Source organism: Camelus bactrianus, chromosome 18 (genome assembly GCF_048773025.1).
Source record: "Camelus bactrianus isolate YW-2024 breed Bactrian camel chromosome 18, ASM4877302v1, whole genome shotgun sequence".
Taxonomy (NCBI): Eukaryota; Metazoa; Chordata; class Mammalia; order Artiodactyla; family Camelidae; genus Camelus; species Camelus bactrianus.
The window spans coordinates 16,906,192-16,928,227 of record NC_133556.1 but is presented as its reverse complement, the minus strand read 5'-3'; the positions used below and the strand labels follow the sequence as shown (position 1 = coordinate 16,928,227).

Sequence of the window (22,036 nt, the reverse complement as noted above, 5' to 3'; positions counted from 1 at the left end):
ACAGCCCAAGCCCATCTCTCCCTCTTATCCTGTGCTGACTGCACAGAACCTCCCCACCCCTGCCCAGGCCTCCTGCCAGGGTGGGGCTGGCTGTTCTGCCTGTAATTGCTGCTTATTCTGTCCATTTCATGGGCATGTGCATTTTCTGATTATAACGTCATCGTCGAGGAAAGGGACCCTCTGTTATTAGTTTCCTAGGGCTGCTGTAACAGCCTGCCACACAGTGTGGGGCTTGAACAACAAAGTTATTTTCTCACGCTCTGGAGGCTAGAGGTCTGAGATCAAGGTGTCAGCAGGGTTGGTTTCGTCTGAGGCCTCTCTCCTTGCCCATGGGTGGCCGTCTTCTCCCTGTGTCCTCACATGGTCTTCTTTCTTCCGGAAGGACACAAGTCACGTTGGATTACGGTCCACCTTGATGATTATCATCTTAATCATCTCGTAAAAGACCCTGGCTCCAAATACAGTCACATTCTGAGGTACTGGGGGTTAGGACTTGAACATACGGATTTGGAGGGCACACAGTTCAGCCCATAACACTGTCTGAGTGGTCAGACATGGCCGTGGCCTCGTTCAGTCACAGCTGGACCCCTGGCTGCACCTGGCTGGGTTCAGCTGTGGTATTGGCTCATCTCATTCCTGGGACCCTAAGAATGTACAACCCTCTGTTCTCTCTTCTTCTCAAGTCTTTTTCTCCTAAGGGTCTCCCTGAATTTACAATTTGAGTTATTGCTGTTAACATGACATATATAATGGATCCAAACCTTTTGTAAATTTATTTCTGAAATGAATATGTTTCTCTCCTTTAATACAGTTGATTTACCTTCTGATCCATTTGCCTTTTAAGAGTTTTGTGTCTTTTTCCCCCCATCATATTGTATGTTTTCTGTTTACAGTCCTTCCTTGTTCTTTGTCCCCCTCCCCTACTTGCCTGCATATCATTGCATTGATTGAGTTTCTTTGGTTCATTTTTTTCCATATTGGGTTTTGGAAGTTATAGATCCTATTCTGTTCTTGAGTGGTTGCCCTAATATTTTAACACATTAAAAAATCATTATTAAATTAGAGTGCAAATATGGGGGGGGGAAGCTAAGCAGTACAGAAAGGCATAACATGAAAGGCAAGAATTTTTCCAGACTTCCCACCCCTCATTCCACTCCTCAGGATAACCTACTTTTTAAGCATTTCTCTTTTTAATTATTCTGCTTGTTACTTTCATAACAAATGATATTTTTATACTTTTACTTTTTAAATTTATCATATACAGACAGCATTTACTGAAGCTCTATTTTGAAAGTTAAGAATGAGGGCCGGGAAAGGTTATACCTCAGTGGTAGAGCGCATGCCTAGCATGCGTGAGGCCCTGGGTTCAATCCCCAGCACCTCCATTAAAAATAAGTAAGTAAATAAACAAATAAGCCTAACCACCCTCCTCCCCACAAAAAAGAATGACCTGAAAGTTAAGGAATGGTCTTACTTAAAACTCCCACCTCCAAATTTAACTAGCTACTTTATTATTTGTAGTTCTAACAATTATTCCTATAAGGTAAGTAAGATCTATAAACTTTAATTTCTTGTTGCATTTAGACAATATCTTTTGATACTATCAAAGATGTAGAAATATCCTACGTTTTTCACTTTCCTCTGCCTCCCAACTTCCGTGCATAACATTTACATTTTGCTAATAGGTTTGGTACAGAAATTGAAAATGAATAAACACTACTTATTATGATGATACTGTATATATCATGATAATATAAACTCCTTTCATTGCAGAGCGAAGTTGTATGATTGGACTCCTAGAAAGGAAAATGCGATCTTAGGTCGCTAAAGCTGTGTGCTTGAAGGTAAGTGCGCCAGGGTATCAGAATGAAGGGGATTCTCTTTTCTTAGACTCTGTCAGTTGCTCAAAATCACTTCACACTTAGGATGGCTTATGTTTGGGTATTTGGACCCTCACTTTCTTATGCAGCTTTTTTTTTTTTTTTTTTTGGTTCTGGAACTTCTAATTGCTGTTCCTTTTTTTTTTTTTTTCTTTTCTCCATAACCTAAGAAGCATGTCTTCATGATTTCCTTAAGTGTAACCATATTTCTAACTGCTGAGTGGAGTCTTCTTTCCAAAACGTCTCACCCGGAGCCCTCCGGCGTCCAGCTTAGATATAAACTAGTTGCTTCCTGGACCTGCTACACGAATGTCCAGGGGTTTCCCTCTCGTTTATTCCTAGGTTGGCTCCATTGTATTTTGGATTCTGTGTTTTCCTCTTTTTCTGATTTTCTTTTTTAGGAATGAAGGTGTTTTTTTTTTTTTTTTCCGAAGAATGAAAGGTCAATTTTTTGAATCCTTGAATGTCTGAAAAGTGACTTTATTTTATTGCACTTTATGCATAGTCTGGTTGTTCATAGACTTATATTTCCTTGCTGTGGGGAAAGTTTTTCCCATTTTATTTCTTTTGTTGTTTTATCCCCTTCATTCTCTGTGTTCCTTTTTCCCAGAACTACTGATAGGCAAGTTGTGGAAATTCTGTGTCTATTCTCTACTTCTCTGAAACTTTGTTTACCTAAGGATTTTAATCTTTTTGTCCTTTTATGATTCATTCTGGGAGTCGCTCAGCTTGATGGTTCAGATCATGAATTCAGACATCAGCTCCATGATGCAATGCTGTCCATATATGACCTTAAATCATAGTGAACGTGGTTGGTTAGTTTCCAAGTAATCATTTTTCCTAACAGGATTTTTTAATGTATGTGATTTCTCATTGAATATTTCTGAAACTATTAATTATACAATTTTAACATTTTCTTTTGCTTCCTCAACTGCCTGTAATTCTTGAAGGGTTAGTTTTCTCTTTCATGAGCTTGGGGCTTTTCTTTTATGGTACTGGTTTTCTTTGTAGGTTGGACTAGAGATAGAACTCTAGATTCTACATAACTTCCCCTCAAAACTTTATAGACATTGCTTCTTCATCTTCTGATATTCAGTGTTGTTAAGAAGTCGGATGATATTATGATTATTTTTTTCTTATGTGGGTGTCTGGTTTTACATTTTTTAAAAAATTTCTTGCAGATCCTAGGTTATTCTTTTTGTCAATTGAAAGGTAAGCACACCTTCAGGAATCAGAAAAATATTTGGAAAATAACATCAAAAAGTAGGTACCAAGTTGACTAAATGGAAAACTAACACACAAGGAAACAGAGAAATAGGAAACGTGGGAAAGCAAGACTTTAAAATAAATATAGGACAAGGGTAGTAGCTCAGTGGTAGAACGTGTGCTTAGCATGCATGAGGTCCTGGGTTCAATCCCCACTACCTCCTCTAAAAATAAAATAAAATAAATACAACTCGAGTTTTAAGTTATTAGATGAGAAATAACATTCACAAAACATTTTACAGACTGATATGAAAAAGAACCATTAAAGATCTTGAAATGAGCACGCTGATACAAAAACTCAAGATAGATAAAATCATTGAAAAGACACCATTGAAAATAAAACCTCGGATGGTGTCCCAGCATGTGGAGTGAAAGGACAACAGAAAGGAAAGGAAAGAAATTATGAGAGAGAAGGTAAGAAATACGGAGGATGAATCTAGAAGCCCCTGCAAGGCAATTTCATCAGTGTTTTCAAATTTGTGAGGGAAAGCCATTTTGAGCTTAGACGTTTACATTCGGCGAAACCAGCATTCAGATGTGAGGTTCTCTTCCTGCTGGAACAGGAGCAAGAGATTCTCATCTGTGAGCTTGGGCTTCTTGCTGACTTGTTGGAAAGATCTGTTTTTATATCCTGGTATCCTTCAGTGCCTATTTTGGGCTCTGCTTTTCTCTCCTTCTTTCTTTCTCTCTTTTTAAAATTTTTTGTATTTTAGAAACAACCCCTCAAGGTGTTTTTTTTTTAAATTAACAATTCTGAAACTCTTGTGTGTATCCTAATAAGGAAATATATTGTGGACAATGAGAGACAGGTTTCTCACTGCCAGAGAAAGGGGAAAATGTAGGACAAGGAAAAGCGAGAATAAATCCAGGGGTGTTGGATCGGAACTGGAAGTATCAGTGTGAATTCATGCCTTTAAGTATAGGTAAAAAATACAGAAATAAGTTCATGTATGTATGTGTCTGCCTGTCTATCTGTATCTGTCTATGTCTGAGATGGCCTAGAAGCAATGACGTCCCAGGAACAATGAGCATACTTACTGCCTGTATCTTGGTGTCTATTCCCACTGGGCTGAAGGGGGGAACATAATCTCAGTCAATTCAAGCTTTACTCGGTCATTTCAGATTAGTCTCTGTCAGTTACTTGTTTTCTCCATCCCTACTTGTGTCTGTGTTCTGGGGGAAGTGGCACTCACCCAGTTCCACAGTGTTGGTGGTCCAGACTCACTCTCGTCCATCTCGTCTGGCATCCACCAGGATGGCCCTGCTTATCAGTTCCCAGGTTTACTTTGTATTGGTCTTGGCTGAATTGCCAGGGCTCCTCGGGTCCAGCAGCCGTCCCTCAGCTACCTGTGGAGACTTCCCGGGTGGAGTAGAGTCAGGGGAGAGTGGGAAACTTCAGGTGGTCTCCTGAACCCATGGCAGTTGAAAGTCTCTGGCCTCCTTGGTCTGGGTTGACCAGATGCCATTTCTGTTCTACTGTTGCTGCATGAGGTTGGTGATGATGGGGTTGGGAGTGTGTGGCCACAGGTCTCTTCTACTTACTTTTGGTTTTTCAGTTTGATCTGAGAGTTCTGTCTCCCATCTCCCTTCCCCTCAAGACTCAGCCAAGGCAGGTGGGGCATGAGCAAGCCCCTTCCTCCAGACAAGGATTAGCAATGACCTCTTGCTTCCTCTCAGACTCTCCCCGCTTCTCCCTCAGTCCCAGGGAGCTTTATCTCCTCAGAGGGCAGGAAAACATGACCCCTCACCCTCCAACTTTGTGGTCTGTGACCTAAACCTGATGCCTAGTTCTTCAGGGCCTCGGTGACTGATACCGCAAGCCCAGGTTTTGGAAAAACAGGAACTTTTCCTCCCAAGTGATTTCCTCTGCTGTCAGTTTCAAAAGCCTATTTTTAAAACTAAGAAAGTGAGCATCCAGGCTTTTCTTTCTCTTTGTATCTCTGCAGCTCTACCCCGAGGACATGGGTATAGGAGGCTTTGGCTACTTCCTAGATGGGGAAGATGCAGGGGAGCAGGAGATGCTAAGGAAAGAAGTACAGATCAAAATTAGGGATAGAGTGACGTGGGCCCACGGTGAAGGGTCCCGGCCTTCCCCACCCACCAAGACACCCTCCACCCTCCTGCCAAAAGCTGTAAACCCTTCATATCCAAAACCAGAATCACTGTGGGCCTGTGATGGGGATTCAGGGCAGGGCAGGAAGGGACCATGAGAAGGAGTCTTGGAGTGATGACGAGTCTTGGCTTTTTATGTTGAATTTGCTGCTTAACATTTGTGACTTTGAACCAGGCATCTCCCCTTTATTGCCCTCCAGGTGTGCTGGAGTAGGGGCTGGGAGATCTTGCCTCTTCCCCAGGTTTTGCCATGAAGTGGGTAATGAGACTGAGTGCAAGCCTCAATCCTCTCACCTGTGCAATGGGCTTGCCCTGCAGGGGTTTGTGGAGGATCAAATGAACAAGTCCTTTCAAAGTGTAATATATGGATGGAAAATGAATGTGTGACACTTTGGAAATGTCTCCTTCTCTAACCCTCTCCTTCAAGGGTTTCCTGAGACGGTTAAGCTTGACTGTCAAGGAATACGGGATGTTCTGATAACTGGTTATCTGCTTTCTCCTGGGACAGTGACTTAGCTTCTTCTGGCGATTCTTCTGGGCACTCATCCAAAGGTGACCAGTAGAGGGCATCCTGTGCTCAACAATCACAGTCCTCTCCTGCAGGCTCCAGAAAGCTCTAAGAACGCAGTGACCAGGGATTATGATAAAATGCACGTAAAGTCCACTAACATGGAACCTGGGTGAGCAGCTCAGGACTGCTATTCGTTTTTGCTCTATATATTTCTTTAAAATTATTGTCTTGAAAGGGACATACCCATTTGGTTTAAAAAATAAGAACAGTATAAGAGTTTATAAAAAAAAAAACCCTGCATATAGTGGCCCAGAAGGCCCTACACAGCCTTGCCCCGCTTTCATCTCTCTGCTTTCAAACCCTACACTCCCCCCTTGGCTGCAGCTCGCCCTTGGAAGCCCATCTTTGCATTTGCTGCTCCCTCTCCCAGGAAGACTTGTCCCCTAGATTTCAGTGAGGCTCCCTCATCTTCATCAGACCTCTAATCACTTTACCTCCTCCTCGCAGAGGTCTTGTCCGGCTTTCCCATTTAATATTGCATCCCCTCTCCACTGAAGTGCTGCCTGCGACGTTGTGTTATACACTATTATTTTTTTTCTCCAGAGCGCTTATCATTTTTGTTCAATGTATCGGACATAGTAATTTAAAACATTTCTGCCTCTTACCCCTGGAACACAAGCTTTATGAAGCAGGAATATTTTTCATCTTTTTTTTCTCCCCATTTTTATATCATCAGTGTCTAGAGCTATCCCAGCGTGTAACAGTAGGGGTTTACCAGGTATCCATTGAGTGAAATTAGATTGTAGCTCTATTTGTGAAAGACACTGCCCCTTATGAGGATATGATGAAATGAGTTGGCATCTTTTATTAGCTCATCCTGGGATTGTGGGATTTGGGAGTCTGGTCTGGGATCCGCTCAGGGGCTCTTCTGGTCTAGGCCAGGCGTGGCCAATCTTGGCTGGGCTCGCTGGTGCATCTGTCCACTGTCCACTCAGGTCCACCGAGGAACCTCAGTTTTCCTCCTCCGCGTGGTCTCTCGTCCTAGAGCAGGCTGGCTTGGGCTCATCTGCATAGCCGTCTCAGGCTTCCAAGGACAGCAGAGAGCAGCAGTTCCCAATGTACAAGTGCTGTTAAAACCTCTGCGTGGGTCACACTTGCTATCACCCCTTTGGCCTAAACAAGTCACATGACTAACCCAGATTCATGGGAGGAGGGGCTGCCAAGTTACACTGAAAAGGGGAAATGCACACAGGGCTGAGAAGAATTTCGGGCTGTTCTGCAGCCTACCACAATAAATATGAGTCACTTCCCCTTTAAAAAGATAATAAAATCCCACCTGTATGCATGTTAAGGTGCCTATTTCCCCACCTCTGTTCTGGACAGTGTGTTACCACCATAAAAAAATTTGTTTTCATTAATCAGATAGGTGAAAAATACTGCCTTATTTGCTCGGAGAATTTAAGAGACATCCCTGGTAAGAGGCAGAGCCTGACCCCCAAATGCAGGCTCTCACCTGGCTTGTGGAGCCTGCTCACTGTGGGCAGGGTGACAAGCCCAGTCTCTGACTCTGGACGTGGCCCTGTGACTTGCTTTGACCCATGGGGTGTTAGCCAAATGGGAGGCAAGCAAAGGCTTAAAATAGGCTCAGAGCTTGCTGTCTCTTGCACTTTCAGTTCACCATGAGGCATGCCCAGGCTAGTGTGCTGGGGAATGGGAGACGCTTGGAGCAGAGGCCAGTCTAGATCAGCTGACAGCCAGCTGGTACCCAACCCTGTGAGCAAGGCAGCCGAGATCAGCAGAGCCACCTCGCTGACCCTCAGCTTGACCCCTGGTGTGTGTCTTCACTGTCCCCGTCTCATTTGTCTCCCCAGACAACCTATGAACTTAGAGCAGAGAACCATGGGGCCCGACAACCCCAGGTTACAGAGGAGCCCACGGAGAGCCCAGGCCCCAGGGAGCGCCTGGAGCTTTGCCTGGAGCCGTGGGCTTGGGCCCTCTGCTGGGGTGTCTTCTACAGGGCGGGTTATCCTTTCCTGGTCTCTTGTTTCCCCAGCTCTGGAGCTCTGATGGTGCAGAGGCGGTTTGGCTGGGTTAGAAAAAATCCTCATAATTGTCAACAAGCTGGCCAGAGCTAGACCCTGACATCTGATGGAAAGGGTCATGAGTGGCAGTGACGGAGGCCAGCTGCTGCTGCCCAGAGCCTGCCTTGAATGACGGATGGGAGGCCTGGCAGCCTAGGGAGGATGGAGGTGGTTATGTTTCCACAGGCCGGGCATTTTCTCCCAGGGGCTAGTGGATACAGGGTCAGAACAAATCACTTTGTATTTTTCTCTGTTTTATTTTTTTCTTCTGATGAGAAACAGCTCTTACTCTCAGGGCATGATAGACCAAGGAAACTGCATCAGAACTACGGGTTTCTTTGAAAAATTTTTCCCCTTGAATTATAATCTGATGGGACACTGACCTCTCTGATAATCTGATGAAAACTATGGACCCATTCCCCAGGAATAATACTCAGAAATACAGAATTTTGCTTCTAATGTCAGGGGACTTAAAGTTTCTCTGAAACCCACTCATGGAACTTAGATTAGGGGATTCTAGAAGAGAGAGAGATTGAGGGGAAGCGAGATAAGTAGAGAGAGAGAGAAGAGGAGGAGACTGGAAGAGAAAGGAGGAAGACAGCAGTAAGGATGGCGTTAAGGAAAAATGGGGAGAGTTCGGAAATAGATAATGTCAAAGAGTTTTAACCACAGATTGCTCTGGTCCCAAAAATATCCCCTCTTCACTCTGCATTAGTCCCAGAACCTGTACTCCTAGAAATCACTTCTTTTAGTCAATACTATACTCGATGGATCATTGTGCCAAGTTGCCTTTTTCAGTCAAGTCAGTGTATTTGAAACCCATTATGCTGATATACATTGACCTAGTTTATTCATTTTACTGTATATATTCTGTACAATAAATATGCCATCTTTTATTTATCCCTTAGTGTATTGAATGTGAAATCTTTCTGGGTTTTGTTTTTGAGTTCTTTTAATTTAGCCATACCTCAAAATTTGGTAAAAAAAAAAAAAAAAAAAAAAAAAAGACTAGCCTGGTAGAAGAAAAGTCTGAACTTGGTTTTAGGGTATTCATTTTGAGCCCTGACTCTGATAGTTCCTGGCTGTGTGAATCTGGGCAAGTTTTTAACCTCTCTAAACCTCCGCCTCACTTGTAGAACGGGGATAACCATCTCTACTTCACAAAGCCAAGGTGAGTCTTAAGTATGTGATATCTGTGGGTGATCAGTAGTTGAGCTGAAGGTCCCAGCGTGAAGTTGTCTCTATGTTCAGATGCATTCACGTGTAGCTGTGAACCTGCCTAAGACACAGCCTCTGTACAGGAATTCGGGTACCACTGTGGGACACAGCCCTCCCATAGGACAATCCCACTGTCTTCCAGGTGGTCCTAGAACTGACTTGTGGCTCTGGAGGCCCGTACACTGCTCTCAGGACAGGTCTCATCTTCTCTACACTTCCAGAGGAATCTTACAAGGCCGTTGTTAACCTCCACATCAGAACAAGGGTTCAGGAATGTCCAGCTCATCTCTTTACCTTCCCCTAGTGCCCATTCGGGAAACCAAAATCATTTGAAATTAATCATAACAACAACCGACAACAATAAATTAGTAGCTAACCTTTTTGAATGCTGAGTAAATATATATAAAGCACTTAGAACTTTGTCTGGCAAGTAGAAAGCATTATGTGTTCACTTCAATTATTATTATTATTATTACTATATGATGGTGGTGATGATGATGTGCTGGGCCTTGAGATAAACGTAGTGAGCATTAATCTGTTTAATCCTCATGATCACAGGAGTTTTGCTTGCTTCTCATAATTGTAAGAAGTAGGGGTGGTCCTCCCTCCCCAGCATTTCTCTAAGGGTCAGCTTTGATGGAAATACCCTTTCTCTGTGGCACAGGTAGGACTGTCATACCAGGAGGAGAATAATCTCCCCCTGGATGATGATAATACCTCATCTGGTATTTGTTAGTTAATTAGTAATTTATGAAGTGCTTTTGTGTGTATCGTTCAGTGAATTCTCATAACATCCCTGTGTAGTAGTATTTTATCTCCTTTTTGGGATAGTCCCTGCTCAGCTTCCATGAGCCGCATCTCCTGCGTGACTTCCTACATCACTGGCCACTTTTTGGTCTTCTTTTGCTGGTTCCCTCTCCTTTCCGCAGTCTCTAAACGTAAGTTTTCCTTAGAAGGTCTGATGCCTGGGCTCCACCTCCACAGCGTCTGATTGATTTATTTGGTGGTAGCGTCTGGGCAGTCCCACACTTAAAAAGACCTTTAGGTAATTTATTGAGCAGCCAGGGTGAAGAACCACCGATTTATATGCTGAAGATGTCCCCTTTCAGCCTCTACCCCGGACCTCTCTTTTTGGCACCAGAGAGTCTCGCTGGCATTTTTCAGTTGGTTGTCCCTTCAGTCTTAATATGTTCAACGCTTGATTTCTCAACTCCTCCTGTCTGTATGCTCATTTATCCCATGATCTTCATCATCTTAGCAAATAGCATCATGGTTCTTCCAGCTGCTCAAGCTAAAAGACCTGGGAGTTGTCTTTGATCCCTCCCTTTCCCTTGTCCTATTTTTTTTTTTTTTCAATCCATCAGTAGGTGCTCTTGACTCTGCCTCCAAAATTCATCCATACCTTCTTGTTTTCTTGCCACTGCCTTAGCTAAAGTCACCACCATTATCTCCTTCCTGGATTATTTACTGCAGTGGTCTCCCATCCACTTCTCTTGCTTTCATCCTGCTCCTCTCCAAAGCATTCCCTACAGAGTGGCCAGAGGGATCATTCAGTCTGAATTGGAATCAGATCATTTCATCCCCTATCAGTTGTTTCCCAAGGATAAAACGCATTATAATGCCTTTTCAAGGTCTTGTAGGATTTGGCCCCTTCTTCTCTCTCCAAACTCCCTTCAGTCCATTTTTCCATCTTACTCATTTTGCTCCAGCTACACTGGACTTCTTCTGTTCTTGGAACACTTTCAAACTCATTCCTCCACATCAGAGCTCTTGCTGTTTCTTTTACTTTGGTCATTCTTGCTTCAGTCTTTATGGACTCCTTACATTTCTGTCTCCGTATGGCAAGTATCACCTTGTCAGAGAGGCATTCTCTCATTGTTCTTATATAAAATCAGTCTCCCATATGCTTTATCATAGAACCATTGTGTCTTTATTTTACTCTATTTTGTTGTTTGATGACTGTTTGATTTCTCCTTCAGCTGATAGATTATAAGCTCTTTGAGGGTTTAGCAAAGTGGACAACACAAAAGACCAAATAGGAATTATTTTAAACGTGTGTATCAATTAGGGGAGAATTGACATCGTTTACTATGTGGAGTTTTCTAATTCATGAACATGGTACGTCTCTATATTTAGATCTTTGATCTCATAATTTTTAGCATATAATTCTTATACATATTTTGTTATACCTAACTATTTCATCTTTTTGAGCAGTTGTAAATAGTGCTACATTTTTAATTTTGGTTTCCATGTGTTTATTGTTAGTATATAGACATATAATAGATTTTTGTATGTTTATCTTATATCCTGTGACCTTGTTGAACTCATTTATTCTAGTTGTATTTTGTAGATTCCTTGGATTTTCTATGTAGAATATCATGTCATCTGCAAATATGGACCACTTTATTTCTTCCTTTTTTGATCAGTGTGCCTTGCCTTGCCTTTCATTTCCTTTCTTTTCTTTTTCTTTTCTTACCTTATTGCACTGGCTAGAACTTTCAGCACTACATTAAATAGCAGTGGTGAGAATGGATGTCTTAGTCTTGTTCATGACTATCTCATTTTTTTTTTATTGATGTATGGTTGATTTACAATGTTGTGTTTATGGTGTACAGCATACTGATTCAGTTATACACACACACATATATTTTCTTTTTCATATTCTTTTTCATTTTAGGTTAATACAAGATATTGAATGTAGTCCCCTGTGCTAAACATTCAGACTTTGTTGTTTATAACTATATGGGCTTTTTAAGCACAAATTTGCATGATGCTGTGGAGAGATGGAGTGTGGGTGTTAAAGATAAGCTAACCCATAGTCAAACAGATCCTGTAACATACTATCTCTGTGATCTTAGAAATATGGCTTTGTGCCTCCCCACGTCTCCTCATCTCCAAAGTGGAGATGATAATATCTACACGTTGGCTTTGTTGGAGAACAGGCAGAGTGCAGAGACTACAAGATGGGTTTCCTGGGCTCCACCACTGTCATCTGTGTGACCTCAGGCAAGGTTTTCATCTTCTGTGCCTCAATTTCCTCTTCTGTTAAATGGGCAAAATAAGATTAACCACTTCATCAAGTTGTTGCAGAGATTGAACGAGTTGGTAAAGGTAGTAAATTGCATATTACCTGGCAGTAAGTGCTAGAGAAGTGTTGTTTTTGTGAGGTTTATGTGAAATAATGTGTGTGTATAATACTTAGCACAGGGCAGGTGCTCAGTAAAGCTTTTCCTGACACTAAGTCCCATGCAAACTAAAAATAATTGGATAGCACAAAGGGATACAGAGAAGCCAGCCATCTCCTGTCCAACCTCCTTTGCTGCTCTCTGGAGGCAACCATTTTTAACTCTTTGAGCTGTTTTCCAAATGATAAGCTCCTTTACCTATTTCTTGATGTAGCAACTTTAGATATTATCTATTTACATCCTGAAATAATGGTTGAGAATTTAGCTCTCTTATACTCCCTGTCTCCCATCCTTCTAATATAAGGATATCGTTTATATAGTTGAATCTTGAACAACTCGGGGGTTAGGGGTGCTGACCTCTTCACAGTCAAGAATCTATGTATCACTTTACAGTTGGACTTTACAGTTGGAGTCAAGAATCTGTGAATGACTTTACAGTTGGACATATCCGTGGTTCTGCATCTGTGTCTCTGCCAGCTGCAGATCATGTAGTACTGTAGTCCGACTTTATTTTAAAAATTGGCATATAAGTGGACCCATGCAGTTCAAACGTGTGTTGTTCAAGGGTAGACTGTAATCATATCATTAGCAAACATTGTTCACCAAAGAGCCAAAAGGTATACTATGATTATATTTCTTTTCTTAAAAAATTTCCTTATTGCTTTTCCTTTTTTTCCCCCTTCTTTATTTGTCCTACTTGCCTTTCTCATATGTATTTTTTCAGGTCTTTATCCTGTCAGTTCCTCTATCAGATTCACTCATTTTTCCTGGAGACTTCCAAGTCTTCTGTTGTTTCCTGTTACACAATCATCATGACAGTAACAAAAAGATTAATCTTTTTCCCTTTCAATTCTGGCCTAATACCACCCCTACCCCCGCTACAGGCAATCACTGCGTGCCTGTGTTTCTCTTTCTCTCTTTTCTTTTCTGTCCATGCTTTTGGTCAGCTCACTTCTTTTTCCTGGCCACGTTCTTCCTTGGTCCACCCATTTGGCCTTCTCGGCAGTCCACTCATGGTAGTATTATTATTACTCTGTCAGTCAACTTTTGGCTTATTATAAATTAGCATTTTGAAGTGTTCTCATTTACATAGGGCACCCCAAAGATAACTTGATCCACAGCGAAAAGGGTAGTTGTTCTAATGGTTATGTGATTGAGGCAAAGCCCTGGCAGGGGATAGCAAGCTAAGGGCAGCTGATTATAATGAAAGGCTTAAGTAAGGCATAAATGCTCCAGGCATGACAAGAGCACAGACTGAAAGAATTGATGACCTTTTTCAGCAGGAAAATATCCATCAAAAGAGAAACCTTTCCTAAAGGAGTGCCCAGCCAAGGTGTGGGACTTAGAAAAGCTGAATCCATATTTTAGGAGACAGCAACTCACTTTGTTGACAGATCGTAAGTCAAGAGCAAGTTTAATAAAGAATTCACTGAAAAACGCTGTTTTAACACCAGCTTATAAAGTTGGCCCCAGCAGAGTAGGACTTAGGAAGGTTTCTGAACATATTATTGGTTAATATCAGATGTTGAACTTAAAAAGCTACATCTTAAGATTTATGGAGCAATGTCCAGGCATCCTGACCTTGGACCTACTCCAGAGTCCCATGTATTATCTAAATGAGTCCATTCGGACAGCTGTGTACCTATCCGGCTTTCGTTGTATATCCTCTCCTTGTTAACTCCTGTTGTCTTTGAGCTTGAATTACCTCTAGGGACTGACTCTCACACTCTCCCCACCTGGCCGTAGCACTACTGTTAGAGCAACTGGATTCTGGACCCCGGAGCTCCTGTTGTTTCATGCAGTGTCTCTAGGCTTCCTGTTCGCCTTCTCTTGCTGTCCTGATCACCAGTTAGAACTTTACCTCTCTCATCTCAGGCCCATCCTGTGACCGGTGCAGCCTGCTTTACTAAAGCAGCTACTGATATCAGTCCCTTGGTGCCTGAGCTGGGTCCACCTTTAGTCCTTCTTTGCCTCAGCCTATCCCCTCTTCCCCTGCCACATAAAATAGGAGATCTGGCAGGTCCTATCATTCAGTCTCCCTGCATGTAGTATAATAATTTCTCCTTTTTTAGGAGCATGACCTAAAGGTGGGCCACAACTATTATGAAACTGTGAAGTGAGGGACCGGGGAGGGGGAGACTGCGTCAAAGCACACCCACAAGTTTCAGAAATGTGCTCTGTTTCCATATTCACCTCAGTCTCAAGAACTGCTGAACTTAATTTCCTTTTCCTCCTTCTCAATTATTCTCCAAATAGCAGCAGAGATCAAAATGACACTGGACACTGAGGAAGGCTGGGTATTAAAACCAACTCATTGGGTACCATACCCAAGGAAGCTGAGTGGGACAGAGAGGGCTGAGCTAAATGTGTTCATAGGTGGGAGGTATGTCCTCAGTCAACATCCATTCTCTCTACACCTGATGTGAAATCTTTTTTGACTCCTTGAGCTCACCAGGGCCATCATCACCCTTGGATCAGCCCTCAAAGAGGCCTTCTGCAGAAGAGAAGCTTCTAAGGAAGGTTCCCCCAGCCGGGTTCCCCTGAGACATCTGATATTCTTGCTGCCCAGCATCTGTTTCTCCTTCCGATAAAAGAATCCATATTTTCCTTGGGGAATCACTCATTTCTCCTACTTCAAGCCCGATTACATTTGGGTTGCATGTAACTGAGGGCTGAGCTAATAGGGATTCTATTCCCTGTGTCCATAGTGTTAGTGTCGGGGTGGCCCGTGACCCAAGCTCATCCAGTCAGTTGTGGTCACTGCTCTCATTGGAGTGACTGATAAAAGAGGCATCCTCTTTCTGTTACAGTTGTTGGGAAAAACAAAACATAAACCTGAAACTGATGGTAGCCATCTTGCTTCTATGAAGGATTAACTTGCTTGATAAGCAGCCCACATACAAGAAACTAGAGTCAAGAGATGGTAAAGAACTAAACTGACCGGTAACCATCATTTGGGCCCCTGGATCCAGTTGTGCCTGAAGCTGTGGTCTTTACCCCTTTACTTTACAGATGTGTTAGCCAACAGCACTCCCTCTTTTTCCTTCCTTCCTTTCTTTCATTCTTCCTCCTTTCCTTTCCTTTTCTTTTCTTTCTTTCCCTTCCCTTCCCTTTCCTTCCTTTCCTTCTTTCTTAAGACAGTTTGAATTTCTTTTAATTGCAACCCAAAGAATCCCAACTAGTAAAGCCAGTTATTTTATCCAAATCCTGCACTCTGAATTCCACAGACTCTGTGTGTTAACATGCTTGCCAAGTTTTATAATGCATTCTCATATATCTGTGCCCCAGGGTTCAGTTATCATGTCCTGGGATCATTCCTCTCTTTTGTCCGTACTCTTCCCCTCCAGGACTCTTTCCATCCCAGAGCTTCAGCTGTGATACTGTGTGGATGATCTGTGTTCCTTAGCATCAACAACCCACTTGGGAGTCAGGAACATACTTCACTCACATTTTATGAAATAGTTGTCCTTTAGGTGGAAGAATTCACAAGGTACAACTGGAATTCTGCACCATGTGGGCTGCTGTGGAGATTTCTCATCTTACAGTCTCAGTAGTCCTCAGCTTGTGAATGGGGTGTACATTTTACCAGGGAAACAGCATTAATGCAGGAGGTGGTTAGGCTCCTAGACTAGCCCACAAGACCTAACGCACCCATAATGTAGGTGAATAATGGTGCTATCCCTAATTATTCCACAGAGTCAGTTGTCATATGGGATTATATTGGGATAACTCATTCCAAATTCTACCTGGAGAGAGAGTAAAATCTATTTCCCACCTGATTCCTATCAGTGGGAATGCTCCCTACCATCTCTCAGCCCCAACTGCAGGATGCCACTGTAAGGCTTCCATTAAAATTCTGAGACCTACAATTTCAGCCAGGTTTCCGGCAACTACTATTTATGCGATGAGATTCCTTTGTCTAACGCAGATCTTCACTGAACATCAAATCCCTGTGTCTAGTTATGAGCATCTTCACTGGCACATAAAATTTAATATATGCAAAATCGCACTCAGTCCTTCCCCAAACTGCTACCCATACTCCCTAACAGAAACCAAGAAGTCATTTAAGACATCACATACCCTCTTAGGTATTTGCTGTTGTCACCCTGTCAGTGTCCTACAGATTCTCCCTTGAGATGCTTGTCACTCTGTCCCTTTTGCTCCAATCCCAATGGTCACAGTTTCCATTAAGGTCTTCATAACTTCTCAGCAGGATTACAGCCTTAGTCTCTGAACTGGTCTTGCTGGCTTTCCCTGTGCTCCCTGCCCCCAGTCTCAACTCCGCACACCAGCCAGAGAGATTGCTCTAAAACATGACTCTGATCAGACCACACCTTGCTGTCACCCATCCTTCATGGCTTCTCCTGGGATCTAGGCTTAGGTTCCATCTCCTTATCTTAGCACACAGGTCTCCATGTGATCAGCTTTTGACAATTTCCCTTTTGTTTTAGCCATTTTTGTGAGGGACCACACTGACTTTATTCAATAAGCATTTATCAAGTTCCAGGCCCTGTCCTTTTCTTGGCACTGGGAATAAAGCCATGAACAGAAACACAGTCCCAGACCTCATGGAACTTCATTCTGTCTGGGGAGACAGATGGAGCCTATCAGAAGGCAGTGGGTTCAATGGGGAGAAATAAAGTGAGGAAGGAGCAGGGAATGAGAGGCGAGGATGGTGCATTTAGAAGAGGGTGTTCAGGAAATACCTCATCGAGGAGGTGATACTTGAATGCAGACTTGAAGGAGCTGAGGGAGCAAGCCAAGTAGACATCTGGGGGAGGAGACTAAGTGCAAAGGCCCTGGAGTGATTTCAGGGGTCTGTGAGAAGGCTAGTGCGGCTGGAGGAGAGAAGGGGAGAGAGACAGGGATGGGGTGAGGCGGATCAGAAAGGGTCTTGTAGACCATTTGTTGTAACTGCTTTGGCTTTTATCCAAACAGAGTGAGATGGAAAACCCTTGATTATTCTGCTCCTGAGAACATGTGCTCTGACTTTATGTCTTAAAAGTGAGCTACTTGTTCCCAGAATGCGTCGTAACTCCTGCTGCATCCTGGCCTTTGGTCTACATTGTTCTCTGCTGACAGCGCCCCTCCCCATTTCTTCACTTCTCTGAGCCATCTCTTCCCTAACCCTGAAGATCGATTTAGGTGCATGTCTGTGCTGTGATAGCACTGTCATTAATAGGTGTTTGTGGAGCAAGGGAATAAATACGTAAAGGTGTAAACTTGATTAAAAGTGAAGGATGCCACTTTTGCCAGGCGAAGGCAGGTGAGCCGTAGGATGCTACGCTTAATAACTACCATTTTTGAGTGTTCATTATCTGCTGGGCATTCCATGTGGTGCCCCCCGTGGTTTATGTTGTTTAATGCTCAGAACACTCTTCTGATGTTCATGCTATGTTGACACTTATATTTCCAGAGGAGGAAAGTGATCATGGAGAGGTGAAGGTCAGGGAGGTGGGACTTGGACCAGGCAGAGTCAGGCAGGACTTCATACCTGGGTAAGGGGAAGTAATCCATTTCTGCATGGGCTTGTTTTCCAGAAAATCACTGAGCCATATCAAAACTGGAAAAACTAGATCTCGGCAGCTGATTTTTTTTTTTTTAATGATGGTTGAACCCAGGACCTCATGCACACTAAGCATGGACTCTACCACTGAGCTATCCCCTCCCCCAGCAACTGAATTTTTTATAAAGGTTAAGGGAGGGCAGTATACCCAGCTTATTCTGGGTGACACCTTGTTACTTCTCTGAGACAGTATCAACATACTGTGAGGTAGGAAGGAGTGTTTTATCGCTGTAGGCTGTGGGAGTATTAGGTGCAGCAGTTAAGATCAGGGCTTTGTGTCATGGTTCTGGTCCTCCCAGTGTCACCCATGGGACCAGCGAAATTTACAAAGATATTCTGGACTCAGCTTCCTCATCCCTAGAATAGGAATATGATTGTTTGTGAGGATTAAATTTGATAAAGCTTGTAAGGATGCTCCACTCCCCTGATCCTGTTCCTTCCTGGTATCTGGTCCCCTTCTCCAGTCTCGCAGCCAGACAGGCAGCAGACCACTTCCACCAGCCAGCTTTGCTCCATCTTTTAAAATGGACCGTGGATGAGTGTGAAATACTCTGGGTATTTTTTTTAAGATCTTTATTTGTAGAGCTCAAGGTTTCCAAGCACAGTAATAATCAGATAAATATAGGAGCTGGACACCTACATTTTCTAAGTGGAAGAAATTCTCACTTTCATGGAAGGAAACCAGGATCTACCGAGCACCCACTCGGCACCTTTCAGAAGTGCAAAGAGGTGGCTTTGGGATACCACTCCCGCAGAAGGGGAGAGGGAGGCACAGTGAAGCTGTATAAGGTGCTCCAGGTCACATGGCCGGATGGAGGCAGATCTGAGACAGGATGCAGGCAGGTGTCTGACCCCGGGACATACCTCTGCTTTGTACTTGCCTAACGGCATAGGATACAGGTGGTGCCTGGTTTGTGGCCTGCAGGACCAGCGAGCACGGCTTTCCCCCGGAGCCAGGACTGTGCCAAAAAATACTCAGCCTCAGCTTCTTTTGGAAGCAGGTGAAAGAACCCATTTTCAACTGACTTCAGCTAAAAAAGGTTTACTAGAAGGAACACCGGGATTTTTCACCTAAGAAGGATTAGAACTTGGGAAAGCCGGAAGCAGAATCTGTCAAGCCGTTGGGAGCCCAGGAAGCTATTTCTCCTGTTCTCGGGTCACATATTTCCACCTGTTTTTTTTGGTCAGCATGTGTGCTTCATACGTTTTCACGAGACTAGCTCTGTCTGCTTTTATAGCCCTTAGTTGACCCCAAGCTCCCAGGTTATATGTCCAGCATCCAAACATCTTCCCACACTCCCTAGAATCTATTCCTAGCATGCCAAGTCCAAGTTCCCCAGACAGAGAGGGGGGCCTGTCTCGGCCTGAGCCCGTGTCCACAAGGAGCCAATCAGCTGTGCTGGGAAGCAGGGCTATGTAGGGAGGTCACTCTGGCTGAGGTCCAGGGAGAAAAGGCAGTTCTCTGAGGAGGAGTGGGAGTTAGGGGCTCACAAACGTCCCCTTAGGTCTCTATTGCAAACTTAGCCAGTCATTTAGACCGGAAAAAAAAAAACCCTCCTAAATAAAATAAATCATAATTAAGTATGAATATAAACACTTAAAAACATCCAAAAATACTATATGTTTTCACTTGTATGTAAAATCTAAAGAATAAAACTAATGAATAAATATAACAAAACAGAGACAGACTCACAGGGAGAACAGATGAATGGTTGCAGAGGAAGGGGTAGGGGAGGGGCAAAATAGGGGAGGGGGATTAAGAAGTGCGCACTGCCGGGTATAACACAGGTAAGTTACAGGGATGTAATGTACAGCACAGGGAATGTAGGCAATATTTTGTAAAAACTTTATATGGAATATAGTCTATAAAAATACTAAGTTACTCTGTTGTACTCCTGAAATTAATATAGTATTATAAGTCAACTATACTTCCATAAAATAAATAAAAATAAAAATACCAAAGGATTAGAGCAAAACGTGAAGAAATATGAATGCCTAAATATGATTTAGCACTTTTCTTTCTACAGTTTAACTGTTCATGATCCACTTTAATTTAATTCTAATTGTCCTACTAGGACTCAAGAGAAGGATAAGTTTCAAAACCTGAATTCATACCCAAGTGGGACTCAGGCTCTACAGTTTGAGCTTCAGAGAGTCTCTAAAGTCAATAGTCCTGGGAGGGAGGATATAGCTCAAGTGGTAGAGGGCATGCTTAGCATACACAAGGTCCTGGGTTCAATCCCCAGTACCTCCTCTAAAAATAAGCAAGTAAACCTAGTTGCCTGCCCCCCTAAAATAAATAAAGTCAATAGTCCTTACAGGAGGCTGTCTTCAAATTTCACAGGAAGCCTCGGATGACCTGCTGTAATTTTTGGTGAGATGAGATTATTTTGCTTCCTGCTTTCCTAATCAGAATTAATGCCTGCAGCACCCTGCTCATTTTGCCTTCCCTGAGCCTTCTCCCCAGGAAGGAGAACATCTGATTCCTTACTAATCAAGTTTTCCTTTTTTTTTGAGCAGCTTGGCACAAGCCGGAAAAGGATGAGAGGCACATTCCTATAAGCTTTCTTTTTCTAGCTCCACCCCATCCACTCGGCAGCAAGCATCTATTTACCCAGCTCCTGTGGGTGCCAGGCGTCGCAAATCAATCAGGCTCTATCCGCAGCTGCTCCGTTACCTTGCTGCTCTGATAATAGACATTCTGAAAGGACACATTCACATTTTCTCAGGCTCTCTAGAGTACACATTAAACAAAGTTAGCAGGTTATATGACAATTTCTCCAAATTTGAATCTGTAAAGTTCAAAATGAGTTGAGGAATCTATGCAGGTCCCTTGGGTTTTTTGTTTGTTGTTTGTTTTTAGTGCATATGCTAAAACTTGTCCACTCTACATTTTTTTCAACACTTCTGAACTGACTACATCCTTGTATATTAGATAAAGAAGCAGAAAGTATGTTATTAGCTTTCATAGCTAACTTGTGGTCCAAGCTTTTCTTAAGTTAACTGTAGAGCAACTATCACAACCTTGACTTAAGTTAACTGTAGACCAACCGTCACTGTCAAAAATTAGTAACACATTCCTTGATCGAACCAGCTGAGATGGTTTTGGTCCATGGAGGGACCTAGCGTGGAGAGACTGCTGAGGTCTGAGATGTGTCAGCTTCCTTGTATATTTGATCCTGGAGCAGCCGGAGAGCCGTCACCTGCTGGGGAAGTTCAGTCCACATTTGTTGATGAGTTTTCCTTTCAGCCTCAAAACTCCTATCGTGAACTTTTCCACTCTACTTGCTGAAAGTGGAAGGAGGTTGGAAAAACTGGCTTTGCCAAATTCCCTGGAAATGTCTATTTACCATGCTTCATGAAGAGATGTCTGTGACTGAATAATGATGCTCGAGTTCTTGACTGCAATCCGTAGGGGACGGCTCTCTCATTTGCCACCTGAAAAGCTGTAATTACTCAAACTGCTTATAATGTCTCTCCTTTAGGACACTTTAGGAACCCCTTCAGGAAAATTCCTTTATGCATTCAGGCGTCCATTCATCCATTCTTTCACTCATTTCTCTCCCCTCATGGCTGTTTGAACAAGCCTTTTCTGCCTGTGCACTGTGAACCTGCCTGCCGAAAAAGACAACTCACAAATTTTGATGTTTCATATCAACTGATAATCTCAGACAGACTCAGTGGTGTTCTGGGATAGGTGAGACAATCAGCTTGCTGAAAAAATAAAATGAAGCTCTGATCTGCAGGGTCTGCTGATTTCCCTGTTGTAAATATTTCCTCAGTGGCTGACTTCCAGCTGAGGGTGATACCACGGAAAGTGAAGTGGGCGAGGTGTGTGTACGATGGCCTCGCGAGTCACATGGGTCATCAGAACCAGCTACAAAGGCTCTGCACCCATTCTCCCCCACCCCCTGCTGGTCTCTTCTTTCTTTCTGTTCTGCTGATTTCTTTACATCAACATTTTCATTCTTCTCTCTTCTTTGTCCCTGGTTTGAACTCTTAACCTGTTCTGCAGTGCTAACCTCATTTCTTGCCTCTGGTCCTTTGGATTCATTGGGTGTGATGTTCTCTTCCCACCTCTTGAACCTCTGTGCTCTCCTGCCTGACTGCTGCTTTGGCACGTGACATTTAAATGATCTGGTCAAGGGCACACAGCTAATAAATGGCAAAGGGGAGACCTGAACCCCAGCCTGTTTTAATCCAAAGCCTATGGTTTG

At 43.1% G+C, this 22,036-nt stretch overlaps 1 protein-coding gene across 9 annotated transcripts in view; it reads left to right on the top strand.

Moving 5' to 3' along the window:
- The window catches only part of LOC123618550 (uncharacterized), a 212,268-nt gene that overhangs the window by 9,079 nt on the left and 181,153 nt on the right, over nt 1–22,036 (top strand). For 6 of the 9 annotated variants that reach the window (XR_012500322.1, XR_012500320.1, XR_012500318.1 and 3 more), the window contains one exon: nt 1,774–1,844. Coding sequence is in view for 2 of the 9 variants with exons in the window: in XM_074346170.1 (XP_074202271.1) it covers nt 1,774–1,828 (55 nt within the window). In the remaining 7 variants the exon portion in view is untranslated. Of the gene's footprint in view, nt 1–1,773; nt 1,845–5,766; nt 9,769–22,036 lie in introns of those variants that run through there. The other 3 variants (XR_012500321.1, XM_074346169.1, XR_012500323.1) reach the window with 2 other exon arrangements.